This window comes from Lactuca saligna, chromosome 6 (assembly GCF_052625555.1).
Source record: "Lactuca saligna cultivar CGN05327 chromosome 6, ASM5262555v1, whole genome shotgun sequence".
In the NCBI taxonomy this organism is placed as follows: domain Eukaryota; kingdom Viridiplantae; phylum Streptophyta; class Magnoliopsida; order Asterales; family Asteraceae; genus Lactuca; species Lactuca saligna.
In genome coordinates, this window is record NC_136422.1 from 134,647,706 (window position 1) to 134,662,521 (window position 14,816).

Below are 14,816 nucleotides of genomic sequence, written 5' to 3' on the forward strand. Positions count from 1 at the left end.
CTCGTTGCTATGTACTCTGATTCACACGCCGAATCAGCCACTATCTCCTGCTTGGAATTTTTCCAAGTAATCGCTCCTCCATTCAGAGTAAATACCCAACCTGACTGTGAGCGGAAGTTATCCCTGTCGGTCTGAAAGGTAGCATCGCTATATCCTACTACTCTCAAGTCATCACTCCCACCGAGGGTAAGAATCCAATACTTAGTCCTTCGCAGGTACTTGAGAATGTTCTTTACCACAGTCTAGTGAGCCTTGATAGGGTTCCCCTGATATCTGCTGACAATGCTTAAAGAAAAGGCCACATCAGGGCGGGTACAAATCATAACATACATGATCGAGCCAACAGCGCATGCATATGGTAACCGACTCATCTCAGCTATCTCAGCCTCTGTACTCGGACCCTGAGTCTTACTCGGTCTGGCATTATGCAGGATCGGTAAGTCACCTTTCTTGGAATTCTGCATGATGAACCTCTTCAACACCTTGTCCAAGTAAGTACTCTGACTAAGTCTAATTATTCTTTTACTCCTATCTCTCAATATCCTTATCCCTAGGATATAGGCAGCTTCTCTAAGGTCCTTCATAGAGAAACACTTCCTAAGCCAGGATTTAATCTCCTGCAAAGTTGGGATGTCATTTCCTATGAGTAGTATGTCATTCACATACAGTACCAAGAATCTAACTACACTGTCACTAGCTCTGACATATACACAAGACTCATCTTTGCTTCTCGAGAAACCAAACTCTTTGACTTTCTTATCATAACAAAGATTCCAGCTGCGAGATGCTTGTTTCAATCCATAAATGGGTTTCTCAAGCTTGCACACTCTATAAGGGTACTTTGCATTAACAAAACCCTATGGTTGACTCATGTAAACATCTTCAGCCATCTTTCCATAAAGGAATCGGTTTTGACATCCATTTTCCATTTTTTATAACCATGAAATGCAGCAATGGCTAGCATAACCCTAATAGACTTAATCTTCGCTACTAGTGATAAGGTTTCAACATAGTCAACTCCCTAAGTTTGAGTGAATCCCTTTGCAACCAATCGCGCCTTATAAGTGCGCACTTTCCTATCCATTTCGGTCTTCCTTTTGAAGATCCATTTGCACCCGACTATCTTACGACCCGGTATATTATCAACCAAGTTCCAAACTTGATTGTCATACATGGACTAAATCTCACTGTCCATAGCCTCATTCCATTTAGCAGATTTAGGGCCTACCATGGCTTCCCTATACCTGTTAGGCTCATCCAAATTTACCAGTGTACTATCACTGATAAATGTATCACCTTCCACAGTAATATGGAAACCATAGTAATGCTCATGCGGATTTAGAACTCTAATGGAATGCCTCAAAGGTACAAACTTGTCAATTGGCTCAACAGGAGTTTCCTCCTCAGGTTGATTGCTAGTGTTTGAGGTTCCTTCACCGCTTGACTCCAGAATTTTTTCAAGGTCAATTTGCCTCCCACTGTTTCCTTGGCTTATAAATTCTCTCTCACGAAAGACTCCTATACTTTCAACAAAGACCACATTCTCACTGGGACTGTAGAAGAGGTAGCCAAAGGATTTTTTATGGGTAGCCGATGAAAATACACTGCTCACTACGAGGTTCAAGCTTATCGTGCGTCTCGTGCCTCACGAAAGCCTCGTAACCCCAAATCTTGATGTGGTCTAAAGTGGGAACTTTCCCAGTCCACATCTCCTGAAGTGTTTTGGCAACCTTCTTGGTAGGGACTAGATTAAGGATATGGGAGGAAAACTCTAAGGGATACCACTAAAATGAGATTGGTATAATGAAACTCGACTCATCATGGAATGTACCATGTCCAACAAGGTTCGATTGTGCCTCTCAGACACACCATTAAGCTATGGTGTCCTGGGAGGTGTTAATTGTGAAACAATTTGACATTCCTTAAGATAGTCAATGAACTCTAAACTAAGATACTCTTCACCTCGATCAGATCAAAGCATCTTAATGCTCTTGCCCAACTGATTCTTCACTTCCTATTTAAACTCACTAAACTTTTCAAAGGTTTCTGACTTACGCTTGATTAAGTAAACAATAACCATATCTAATGTAATCATTAGTGAAAGTCACATAGAAGCGGCTAGCATCCTTGTGGCGGTTCTGAAGGGCCCACACACATCTGTGTGTATGAGGTCCAACAAACCTTCACCCCTAGCACAAGTACCAGTGAAGTGTGACTTTGTTATTTTCCCAAGCAAAAAAGACTTGCAACTATCATCCGACTTTAAGTCAAATGATTCCAAGACTCCAACCTTTTAGAGTTAGCCTATGCGCTTCTTGTTAACATGTCCAAGACGACAATGCCACAAGGATACTTTGTCCAAACTAGTGGAAGAATCAATACGCAACATATTATTTTCTAGGTTTTCTACAACCGACACGGTTTCATATATACCATCACAAGGTAATGCTTTAAAATAAAGAACATTATTATAAAAAACATTAATACCACCACATTCACTATCAAATGAAAAATTAAATCCTTGTTTGTAAAAACCGTGAAAAGAAATAATATTTCTCGCCATTTTCGACGAGTAACAACATTTATTCAAATCTAATATTAACCCACTACTAAGAAAAAAGGAATAAACTCCAATCTTGGTGACAAGTGAAGCTTTCCTATTCCCCATGATCAAGTTTATTTTTCCATGCTCCACATCCTCACTTCTTCTTAGGCCCTGCATATCAGAACATATATGAATACCGCAACGTGTATCAAGAACCCAAGAAGTAGTATCTGGTGAGTTATTAGAAAATATAGTGCAAACACCTGCATGGGAAGGTTTAACCTTCCAATCCTTAACATCTTGCAGGTACTTGGGGCAGTTTCGTTTCCAGTGCCCCTTATCATGACAATACAAGCATTCAACTTTTTTTGGGTTGGAAGAGGGAGTGGGCAAACCACCTTTTCTTCCACTCGAAGAGGAGCCATCAAGAGACTTTCCCTTGGTACCCTTCGAAGTGGCCTTCCTCTTTTTCCCTTTACCTTTCCTGATTGCCAGAACAGGGGTGGTGTTAGGAGTAGAAGTGGTAACAACCGATTTACCTTTGAGACCACTTTCGGTAGTCTTCAAAAGTCTTTGAAGCTTGCTGAGTGTGACCTCCTCATTGTTCATATGATAGGTTATTCGGTACTCATCATAACAAGTAGGTAAGGAGTGCAATATGATGTCAATAGTTAACTCCTCACAGAAGTTCACATCCAACTTCAGCAAACGGTCCACAAACCTTTGCATTTTTTTCAAGTGGTTGTGATGGATTCACCATCCTTCATTCGGGTTGTTTTCATGGAAGAGATGATTTCATACCTCTCTTGACGAGCACTCTGATGGTATCTTTTCGCCAGATCCATGTGCATCTCTAAAGGGTAAAAGTCCTCATAGGACTTTTGGAGTTCAACTGTCATTGTGGCCAACATGATACAGACCACCTTGGTGGCATCTCTCCCATGATTCCTAAAGTCAACGATTTCATGTGGAGTAGCATGAGACTCATTGATCTCCTTCAGTTCCTTGTCGAGGACATATTCCTTGTCCTCGTAACGTGTCACCATCCTGATGTTCCTGATCCAATCATTAATGTTTGAACCATCAAAGATGACTCTCCCACAAAGGTTCATCGGAGAGAAGGAGCTGGAAGGGTTTGAGCTAAAAGCATTGTTGGAAGACATCTGAAAAGAATAAATACAAGTTTAGATTAGATAAAGAGTCCATAATAAGACACCCAAATGTAATATTAAAGGCTAGGACCTAATACAATACTTTATAACTTGGAAGAGGGATGCTATAATCCAAGCTATAAAATATTTGAAGGTAGGCGAATGACGATTCACCAATTTCCAACATGAAAAATAAAATAGGTGTTAGGTTTTAATTAGATTGAAACTCCTAGATTCTTTTAAGATTCATTTAACTTTTCAATGGCATATTTAAATCTCGATTGTGCCCTCTCAAGTTTGTGACTAGGATGCCGAGGATCACAAACAAGGTGTGAATAACCATGCAAATTCACTTGCTACCCTTAACTTTATCAGCTAATCAATGTGTCGGTTAGCCACACGCACTCCACCTATCTATGATAAACATTAAGTTACCCTTTGCCACTCTTACTAGTCTAAGTTAGCGTGTCAGTTAACCACGCACACTCCACCAACGACTTAGTAAGGTACAAAGTGTAATTTCATGGGTTAGCACCAAATTCATATTTTCCTAAAGTAACTAAGATTGGGAATTTTATAAAAAATTAGTTACTTTATCATCAGCATTATACTTTTAATGAGAATTATAGTCCTTGTTCTACTCGTTCGGCTAACAAGCCTCCACCGGTTAAGGAAGCGGTGGGTGAGAGTGGACACCCATTAAGCTGCCATTTTATAGGCAACAACCTTATACCCCCTTATAGACCGAATTCATAAATGAGGCCTACTAATGATAAGACTGACTTGATCTTATACTTACATACATACATACATACATACATACATACATACATATACATATATATATATATATATATATATATATATTATTAACTTATAATACTAGGAAGTATAAGGGCTGAATTTAAACATTTAAAACTCTAGGGTTTGGAATTAAAGTGTGTGTGAGACTTTACAAATTCCAAAACTTGAGGGCAAGTTTTGAAACTATTCAGAACCTTTCATTTCTATAACCTATGAGTCTTAATGGTTTTAAAGAAAAGACTTTTGGAATTCCATAACTTTTGCACAAGTTATGTAGTCCATTAATTAACATTTAGATCAAGGATTACACAAACAAACAATTTGCAAATAATTCTTATGATCTACCAAAACTCATAAGCATGAATATACATATCAACAATTTTGAAGAGTCACATAAACATAGATAAAACTTGAACCATTGATAATAACCTTTGAAAAAGGATTGGCATAATCATTACCACATCAAAAATATATTTTACAAGTCCAAAACACTTTAGGGTAATGATTCTAGTCCATTTCCAGCAACAAAACTCCAAATCTACACACAGGGCCTCCTACTCACCGAGTGCATGAACCTACTCGACGAGTAGGATGAACTTTCACCTGGACTCGACGAACTGAACAGTTAGTAGAATTTCGAATTTTTCAAGCAGTTTGCATCAAGTATAATGAAAACAATCCTGGGCTCTGATACCACTCATGGGCTTTGAGCGTTCTAACACTCTTATGGTGTTCATGCAACCCTAAAAACCTTGGATCTATGTTTTCTCTATTATACATATAAATATGATTTTTCCAAAGTTCTCATCCTAACTAGTATATCATGGGGTACTTGTAATATAAAAACCTTAGTAGGATGACATACTTTTTCTCGTGGTTGATTACTTGGAGATTCAAGAGCCTAGCACCAATAATGTGGATGCCTCAAGTGGAATCACAAATCACCAAAACAACTTGGAAGACTTTGAGAGAGTATGAAGCACTCTAGAAATCGGTCACCCTTTATTCTCACACATACTAGTGCCATTTCATGTGTCAAAGACCTCTTTATATAGTATGGTGGAGTAGGGTTTCATCCATGTAAACCCTAATACCCATGACCTTTCATTTCCATAGGATCCATGGGTTAAAAACTCCATGGACTATCCATGCAAGTTTAGCCCATCCTAAATGAACTTTGGCCCATTATATATATAAGAGTCCATATCTAATTAGTTCCTTTTGATCATTAAATTAATTCCAAATTAATTCTTGATCAATATGAATCATAAATGTAACGCCCGGGTTTTCAGGGCTAAGCATTTTTGTCAATGTAATAGTCTAGGTCAACTATTGTAACTCTTTTTGAAGTAATAAATATAAAATATTTGAGTATTATGTGAATTATGTGTGTTTATGTGTTTATTATTTAATTATAAATGTATAATTAATAAAGAATAAAAATGAGCGTCAAAATTAAAGTGTGAGATAATCCTGATATCTCTAAATAAAGTTGTATAATACGTCTCAAGGTTTCCGTACATATAAAGAATGCCGAAATCCGAGCTATAACGAAGAAGTTATGGCCCGCCGAAGTTTTACGGCAAAACCGGCACGGCACCGGGAGACGTAAATAGTGAATTTACGATAGAAGACTTTTTAGCCTTATCAATCTAAACAAAAGTCGTAGAATATGTTAAACTAAGAACATCGATAAAAAGAACGCCCAAATCTGACTTCGTATAAAGAAGTTATGATTTTTCTAAGATTCGGCTTAGCAGTGCACGGCCTGAAACTCGAATTTTAGTTCGAGCGGTTTTTGGCTTACGCAACGTAAATGAGAGTTGAAGATCTCATTAATAGGAAATCAACGGTAAAAAGATAGACAAAAACAGAGTCCGTATGTAGAAGTTATTAATTTTACGCAGACGTTTAACAGTATAATCTCCTTGTACTGTTAAATTTAAGATCGGTCGAGTATTAGCTGACGGTGTCAAAATGAAAGTTGTAGATCTTATTATTACCTACGCGTGGATATAAAGAACGTCAAAAACGGAGGTCGTATGTGAAAGTTACGGATTTTAGAAGTCAGAAGTGTGCTGTGCGAAAATGGGTGATGTGGCACAATCTTGGCCATTGCTTTCTCCCCAAGGCTTGCCACCAGATGGTGACATGTGACACCAAGTTCATCCACATTTCACCCTATAAATACCACCTCTCCCACCCTCATTTTCTTCACACCTTTCCCATTCTTTCTTCTCTTTACTCTCTCTCTCTCTCTCTCTCTCTCTCTCTCTCTAGAACCTCTCTCTAGCCCCGAAATCCCCCGAAAAGCCTAGGGAACCTCCCTAGCACGAGGCGGAAGCCCCGGAGTGCTCGAAGGCTCCGAGAAGAAGAGCTTTTCGGCTCGGGAACGCTGCTCCAAGCAAAGCCCGGTTTTCTATAAAACCCGCTGTAAGTGAGCTACGCCTACGCTATTTTTAATATAGCTTTTATTTAATTATAGTAACGTTATTAGGAACTTATAATAAATACTTGGGCTATTATTATGGGTTATATAAGTATTTTTGTGATGCTTATATAATAATAATAATAATAGCTAGACTATTAATTAGTCTCGACAAATAATAAACTAAACTCTAGTGGTAATAATACTAGGTTTCGTCGAAGAAAATTCTTTTTAAGAAGCGAAGCGCTGTCTGAGTTCGGAATCACCACCTTTTCAGGTGAGTGCATATTTACTTTCAACTTACACATAGATATGAAGTATTTAATATAAATTACGTGCTATTGGTGCATATTATCTGAATACTTGCTATCTATGCTGGATGAACGTTTTATACATGTTTTCAAAGATTTAAACTGTATATGTATTTTATATCTACAAAATGTGTTGGGTAAAACATGGGTAGATGTAATAGTTGCTGTGTGACAAAATAAAATAATGAGAGGCCTCGTTATAGATGTTATTGATGATCCAGTCATCTAGTGGAGTATAGATGACGACCACGGACTATTCTAGACAGTCCAGTGGAACACTAGCAGGCTCGCAACCTGTAGGTGTTTATTTGAACTGTGTGTTTATTTGAACTGTGTGCTCACCAGATGTACTCCATCCCCCACATGGTTGCCTGTTAGGACATTTATTGCTGAGGAATCCCCTTAGTAGCAGTGTCCGTCCCAATGATCCTTAGGCTAGGTCCCTTATGATAGGTGTTTAGGGACGTAAAGTGAGGATAACGGGAACGGGCAATCGGGTTATTGTTGATTGATGAAATTAATAAACTATTTATTGTGGGTTGAAAACCCTATGTGCTCACCAGGCTCCCAAGCCTGACCCACTCAGTTTTATGTATTACAGGTAGTGGCGCTTGAGCATATATATGATGTTTGGACGAGGGATTACGGATATAGGCCTGTAGATATGAAATAATGTAGTAAGGCTTGTATTGTACTGTTTATGCTTTTGATCTGTACGAACATGACATCCCGAGTCTTTTAATGAAATACATTTCTATGGAAATGCTTTTGATAAATCTTTATCATATTATTGTTTTGGGACAAATTCCGCAACACTTTTATTTAAAATGTTACTCTGATTTTTAAACAAAGCATAAACAAACCGGTCTTTTCTGGCCGTGATTTTGGGGATGTCACAGTAAACATACTACTCCCAAAAAGTTATCCATACAAATTGTTTTGGTGAAGTGCAACCCAAATGGACCATGCCGGGTTGGGTTAAGTACATACCAAATATAGTTATGGACTTAGATACCTTATCCAACACAAACTACTACTAACAAAGGGGATGATGCCATGTGAGCATAACACCACCCCCAAGGAGGTGTGCACCATCATTCCATCCATGGCCTAATGGGTGTGAACGTGGAGTGGTGGTAACACAAGATCTGTAGAAGCAACCTAGCAATGGTCAACACCGAAACAAACTAGAAAATACAATGTTAAAAACATAATGTCAAATTTAAAATAAGATACAAAACAATGTTAAAATGAAAACATTGTGTCCTTAATTTACCTTTGCTTCACTAAAGGAAAACATATAATAACAAGAAAAGTAGCAAGAAGAGGGATGGTATTGTAATTGTGCAAGTGGAATACTTTTTAAATTACTTTTATTTCAAGTATAGTTCTTCAAATGCTATTTATAACAGTTTTTGTATCCTATATCAAGACAAAATTATCAAACATATATTTTCAATTGGAATTTTCTTTCTATATCACATAAACTAAATTGGATTTCTTCATTAATTCGCTAATTACTTTCGCGCTTAATTAAAAATTAAAAACAATAATTCATTTAACAAGTGTCACCAATGCTTTATTATTTTTATTAATAATGTTTTCATAAAGACTTGAATCGATTTGTATACAAAATCAAAAATAAAAAGTCACCTAGACAATTTGATTTTAGCGATTTTGTTTCATAAATTACTCTTTATAATATGACACATCTCATCCATAATATGTTCATATTCATATATGCACTAGACTATCATATTATTCTTTAAATATATTAAACTAGTTTTAAGAGTATATAATTAGAGCGCATAATATATTTTTGAAGAATTAACTACATTACTTTAGTTATCATACTTTAAGTCAAATGAACTAACTACTATAGTGTAATTTCAAAATATATTACAATCTTATACCATTTGGATTGTTTTAAATGCCAATCCTTTTACAAACAAAGGTCGGCATCACCTCGTAGAAACAAGAGAAGATTTATCATACAATAAAAAAACGTTTTCTAGTATTTGGACTTTTAAACAATAAACAATGATATATGTCAGTGTAAATATGGTATTTTGTAATTTTATTAGATATTATATTTAACAACTATGGTTTAATGATTTAAATTGAGGAAGTGAAAGGTTACATTATTAGATAAAGTTCGAATTCCAATATTGAATTTCAACAAAAATACATATATAAGAGATTTCATGCAACTTCAATAGTGGACTTCTTTGAAGTTTTATATGTTTTTATAAAAGTGTACCTTTATTTTTTAGAAAACGAGGACTAATGAAACATAGAATGAGAAGGGACGGTTGTGTAAGTGTGCAAATAACATTGACTAAAGATTGAAAATTATTAGAAAAAGTTTTCTAAGTACGATTGAAATTGAATATATAATGCGGAAGGTCAGCCATATTACAACGTGGGTTTATTAAATTACTACACGCAATGGAGTACCTTTATTTAAGAACGATACTACACCGTGAGAAGAAATGCAAAAATCCCACATTTCAAAGTTATTCATCCAAGTGAAACATCTTACATCTACCTCTAAAAGGTTGCTCAATCTTCCATTTATTTTGTCTTATTTCATGAATAGATATCAATACTTATTCAATGACAATAATCTTTTTATTCATTTTAGGGAGGCCTGGAAAGACAACAAAATCTTGTGGTAGCTTTTATAGGGTCTATGTGAAAAAACTAAAGAAAATAGTTGGTCCTTTTGACAATATTCTTATTTTTAGTAACAAATGTTCCTAAGTAAGGTTCAATTAATGGATTACAAGTTGTAAGATGTTGCTAAAAAGGGTTTTCTAGAAAGTATGTTGCTAAAAATACATTTGTCTACAAAGTATGGTGCTAAAAAAGGTTTGTCCAGAAAGTATGTTGCTAAAAAAGGATTATAAAAAGAAAGTATGTTGCTAAAAATAGTGTTTCCTAAAAGTATGTTGCTGAAGAAGCATTGTAAACAAAGTTTGTTGCTAAGAATGTTGTGCAAAAATTATGTTGTTGAAAAAGGATGGTAAACAAAATTTGTTGCTAAAAAAGTTTGTCTAGAAAGTACGATGCTAAAAAGGTTTTTCTAGAAGTATGTTGTTAAAAAGCTTTTCTAGAAAATATGATGCTAAAAAAAACCTTTCTCCACAAAGTATGTTGCTAAAGAAACAAAGTACATGTTTTCTATAAATCCAATCCAAAATAACAAATCGATAAATCAAAAAATTGTTGCTACCCACTATAAATCCAATCAACAATAATAAGGAGACATCTTGAGACAAGGTATTAGCTACTTCTAGAAATGCATCTTCCCGAAAGACTGATTGTGTAGTCCTCCAATACAACTCAACACCTGCAATCTTGGAGGTCTTGTAAGAATACTTTTTTTCTATAGAAATTTTAGTGAAAGACTGAAAGTGAACGAAAAGATAGAATTATTATAACAATAAAAGTTAACGACTTGCCTCACCTTCATCCGTGAAAGGTGATGACAAAAAATTTGACTGATTTGCAACAATTTATGGGGGAAAATGGTGAAAATCTGAATTAAAAGGGAGAAAAACATCTCACAACATGAACACAAAATCAAGAAAATAATGTCTTTGACAACTCGAGATCATGCCCTATTTCCAATTAGTGATTCAAAAAAAACCAGTCAAAAGCATGAACGAAATTGGAGAGATGGAAAATAAGAAGAAGGTTAAAGTACAATTATCTGATGCTTGTGATTGCAAAAAGGAAGGCGACTTCAATGTTAATGCATTGTGAGGAAGAGGGAAATCTGCGATTGTAAATCTTAACGTGTGAATTGCGACATATACTAGCATTTAGAAGTAAGGGCATTATTGTCCATTTAGTGTGTTTTTCAATTATCGATATGTTTCTGTAATAAATTAAGAAAAGAGCTTTAAGGGAGATATGTTTTATCATTTATCGATTTGCTTCTGTAACATATTGAAATTTGAATCGAAACCGTTAATTTGATGGATGAGGTAGTCGGAATTCAAGTATGAGATAAAGCATAACTCCAATTTTCTTTAGATCTTTCTCTTTGAAAAACAGAGTAGCCCAAATGTTAAGCAAAATCGAGAAACAGAGCAACCCCAAGTGACCAATTTTTTTTTGAAAATTAGAGCAGCACCAAAGGGAAATCAAATTTAAACCACATCCCAATTAGTCTACAGGTATTTTGATGGTTTAGAGATGATATATTGGAGTATGCTTTCTTATAAAACGTTCTAAATATATTTAGAAAGAATTTTGTTCATTAAGCAAATCAACAAATGCATGCTTGAATGCAGGTTTTGGTATACAGCTAATCATTTTGTGGAAATGGAGAACCAATTTAGGATAGAATAAAGAATATTCCATGTGGCCATATGTATATTATTACCAAAACATAAAGGTATGGTTTTTCTACAACATCTGAATTCAAAACATCAAAGAAATCAGAGACCTAGGAAACTAGTGTGGTATCACTAATCTTCTTGCATATAACTAATTCACATATAATTTACTGGAGATTGAATGTGATTCCTCATGTTATGTAACTAAAACTCGTAAGTCATGGTATTCAATTTCCATTATATAATGCATTAATTACATGAAGGTTATGGTTTTTTATAAGCTTCCAATGGCCGACTAGTTCATGTATTCGAATTTCAATCATTTCCTACTTAGCATTGGTATCGGAAAGGCCTTAGGATTTCAGAAGCATTACAGAAAATCATCGCCTTTAGCCATGAGGGTTATTAGTTTTTATGAACAATATATTGTATGAATAAATAGGCATTGAATTTATTTATAGAATTCAAATAAGAATTCTGCGGTAATTTAAATAGCTTATAGAGTTGTTAAAGGTTGATAGATATTAGAAACTCATCATTTTTGCAGCACCCCAAGCATCAGGATAACAATTTATCTGCTTATCGGACATGTCGTTTCTTCATTCAAATAAGAATCAAGCCAAAATTATTTAAGTCGCACTTGAAGAAGGCATACAAATTGAAAATCTAATTGTTATGAGCAAATATCGTTTGAATTTAAGACTCATAGGAAGTGAAAACCAACATATAGAAATAATTAATGGAAACAATGATAGGGCCCTTCCTTATTTCCTAATCGTATTACATGATTGATGACTTAGTACTTATTAATATGGCAGTGATAACAAATACTGAAATTACAAACTCTTGCCCGACATTCGAGGGTCAAATAACCATTAATATCTTGATTACAAATAGAACATACATACTTGGGCGTTTTCTTTCTCCAAACAAATGTTAATGGATGTTTGTGACATGAATCATTCAAGGTGCCCTCGCGGAAAATGTTTGCATAATAATTTACTCGACTAATACAATCAAGGTGAAAAGAATTTTTGCATTTGCCACAATAATAGAGGGGTAACTTGGGGTGCATTTCTTCCTCACAAATATCACAATAGAAATCTTCCGGGTGATCCATGACCGGGGGATATGTCAATAGGATTTCATGTCCTTTGCAATACCTGTGACCAATGGAATCTGGCAATCTCATTGCATAAAACATGTCTAATCTAATAAGCAGTCGCAATACTTACAAGCATAACTTATACCCTTAAACCACTTGTTGCATGCGTTACAAATAGGTTTAGGATCGATAACTTGGATAAGACGATGTTTGTGGGATTTATGTTTAATGGTGTTGGGTAGAAATGCACAGTTCACATCGAGGTTGAACTTACAAGTTTCACATCTGTATAAAAACGTGTTGCTAAAGCTATCACAACCAGTGCATTTATAGTAGTTCTTACATCGCCTTGTGTTTATCAAGGCAAGCAAATGATCTGGGTGAAGTGGATGTTGTAATTTGAGTGGTAACTCAGCACAATATTTGTGGAGAGTGAATGAACATCCATCTTTGCAAGTATAGTACGGAAGGGAGAGGGGTCGTACACACCCGTGACATACCTCAATTGGATCACTACAACCAGACATGTTGTTAGGTTTAGGTTGAGGTTGAACATGAAGGATTAGTGGATGTTTATGACTCCAATGGTTAATATTAGTTGTTTCATCATCATCTCGAGTCATCTTTTCAAAATGTAGTAGTTTCAATGGATCTGTAAATGCATCTGACATGGGAAAATGCAACAAACCATTTTCATCCTCATCAACAATACTCAGACCATCTCTGAAACGACATAATCTTGATTAGAACAAGCATTCACAATCACACACCAACATTCACAAACACACACGAAAAATAAAGTAAAGAAGTTTTATTTACCTTGGAGTTGAAGGACGTTCTGCATTCAAGGCACACTTTATATGTGCAAAAAATCTACAATTTGCACAATGATACAACCACTCATTCCGCTGGATGTATTTGTTGCAAATTTCACAATAATATGAGAAATTAAAGAAAATTTCTGGAAGCGAATAGACGAGAACCAGTTTGTGATTAGGGTGATGGGGTAGTTGGATGGTAGGTGCTAAGGAAGTGCAAGTCTTGTGGATCCAAAAATCACAACTATCACACTCATAGGATAAGCCTTCATCCTTATAAGTATGGCAAGCATCACAACGGAATGCAGCAGGTCTTAATTTGAGGCTTAAAGTGTGTTGTGGGTGGCTTTCATGTTTAACCTTCATCTGTGCCTCTTCCTTGATAGCATCTGCCTCAGCCTTGTGAGAAATCCTAGCAACACAACAATCAATGCAAGTTGCAAAGATGTATACCTTATCCTTAAGAAATGTATACGAAAACACCCCAGATTTCTTTCGAATACGACACACATCACAACTCCAAAATTTGGAATTTACATTATTCAAATCAGTAAGTGTTAGATGTTGATGATATAAGGAAGGGTCATTGAAAGTGTGTGGAAGTTGTGCACATGCTTTATGCAGAAAGTAACGACATTGGATGCAAGCATATGCAAAACCACTTGATATGGGTTTTTCACATGCATAGCAGCCAATCAATCCTGATTTCTCCTCACCACCATTGACACTAGCACCTACAATTGTCTCAGAGTTGAGGAGCTTTAATGGATGGCTTTTATGACTAAAATGGTTAATCTCTTCCATATCTTCTCTCTCTTTATTTTGTCTAAAATGACATATATTTAGCCCTTCATTAAATTTATATAAAATAAGGTAGAGGCAAAATACCATTTCCACAAAATCAGCTTAACTTTTTTAGATTGCTTTGCTTCTAAGTATAGTTTCTAATGCTATTTACAACATTCTTTTCTCTAATATCAAGTTAAATTTAACATACATATTTTTTCCAATTAAATTCACTTTCTGAATGTATTAGTCATGATACAAATAACTGGATTCCTACATTTTATCTTAATTTGTTGATTACTTATTTTTAGCTTTATTGAAAATTATAAACATGAAATCATTAACAAATATTGTCAATGGATATTATTTGTATGTATTAGTCATGATTTCACAAGGACTTTAATTGATCAACATAAAATTTTAGAAAAAAAAATAACTACATAGATATATAACTTGATTTTAGTGTTGATTGTATTTCAAATGTTATTCTCTTGTGATTTCAAATATCTCATCCACAATATA

At 35.3% G+C, this 14,816-nt stretch overlaps 1 protein-coding gene across 1 annotated transcript; it reads right to left on the reverse strand.

Moving 5' to 3' along the window:
- Nucleotides 1-12,698: 12,698 nt before the first annotated feature.
- LOC145002006 (uncharacterized) lies at nt 12,699-14,312 on the reverse strand. The gene is made up of 2 exons (XM_078961324.1): nt 13,510-14,312; nt 12,699-13,413 (listed from the first exon to the last, which is right to left on the reverse strand). Exons 1-2 carry the CDS (start codon nt 14,310-14,312, stop codon nt 12,792-12,794), a joined length of 1,425 nt encoding a protein of 474 aa, XP_078817450.1. The 3' UTR covers nt 12,699-12,791.
- Nucleotides 14,313-14,816: the final 504 nt, after the last annotated feature.

Bases quoted from the DNA above. Each gene is read 5' to 3' on its own strand.
- LOC145002006 (XM_078961324.1), bottom strand. From the start codon at position 14,312: ATGGAAGAGATTAACCATTTTAGTCATAAAAGCCATCCATTAAAGCTC. The intron at 13,414-13,509 runs GTAAATAAAACT...ATGTCGTTTCAG, and splicing joins GAACGTCCTTCAACTCCAAG to AGATGGTCTGAGTATTGTTG.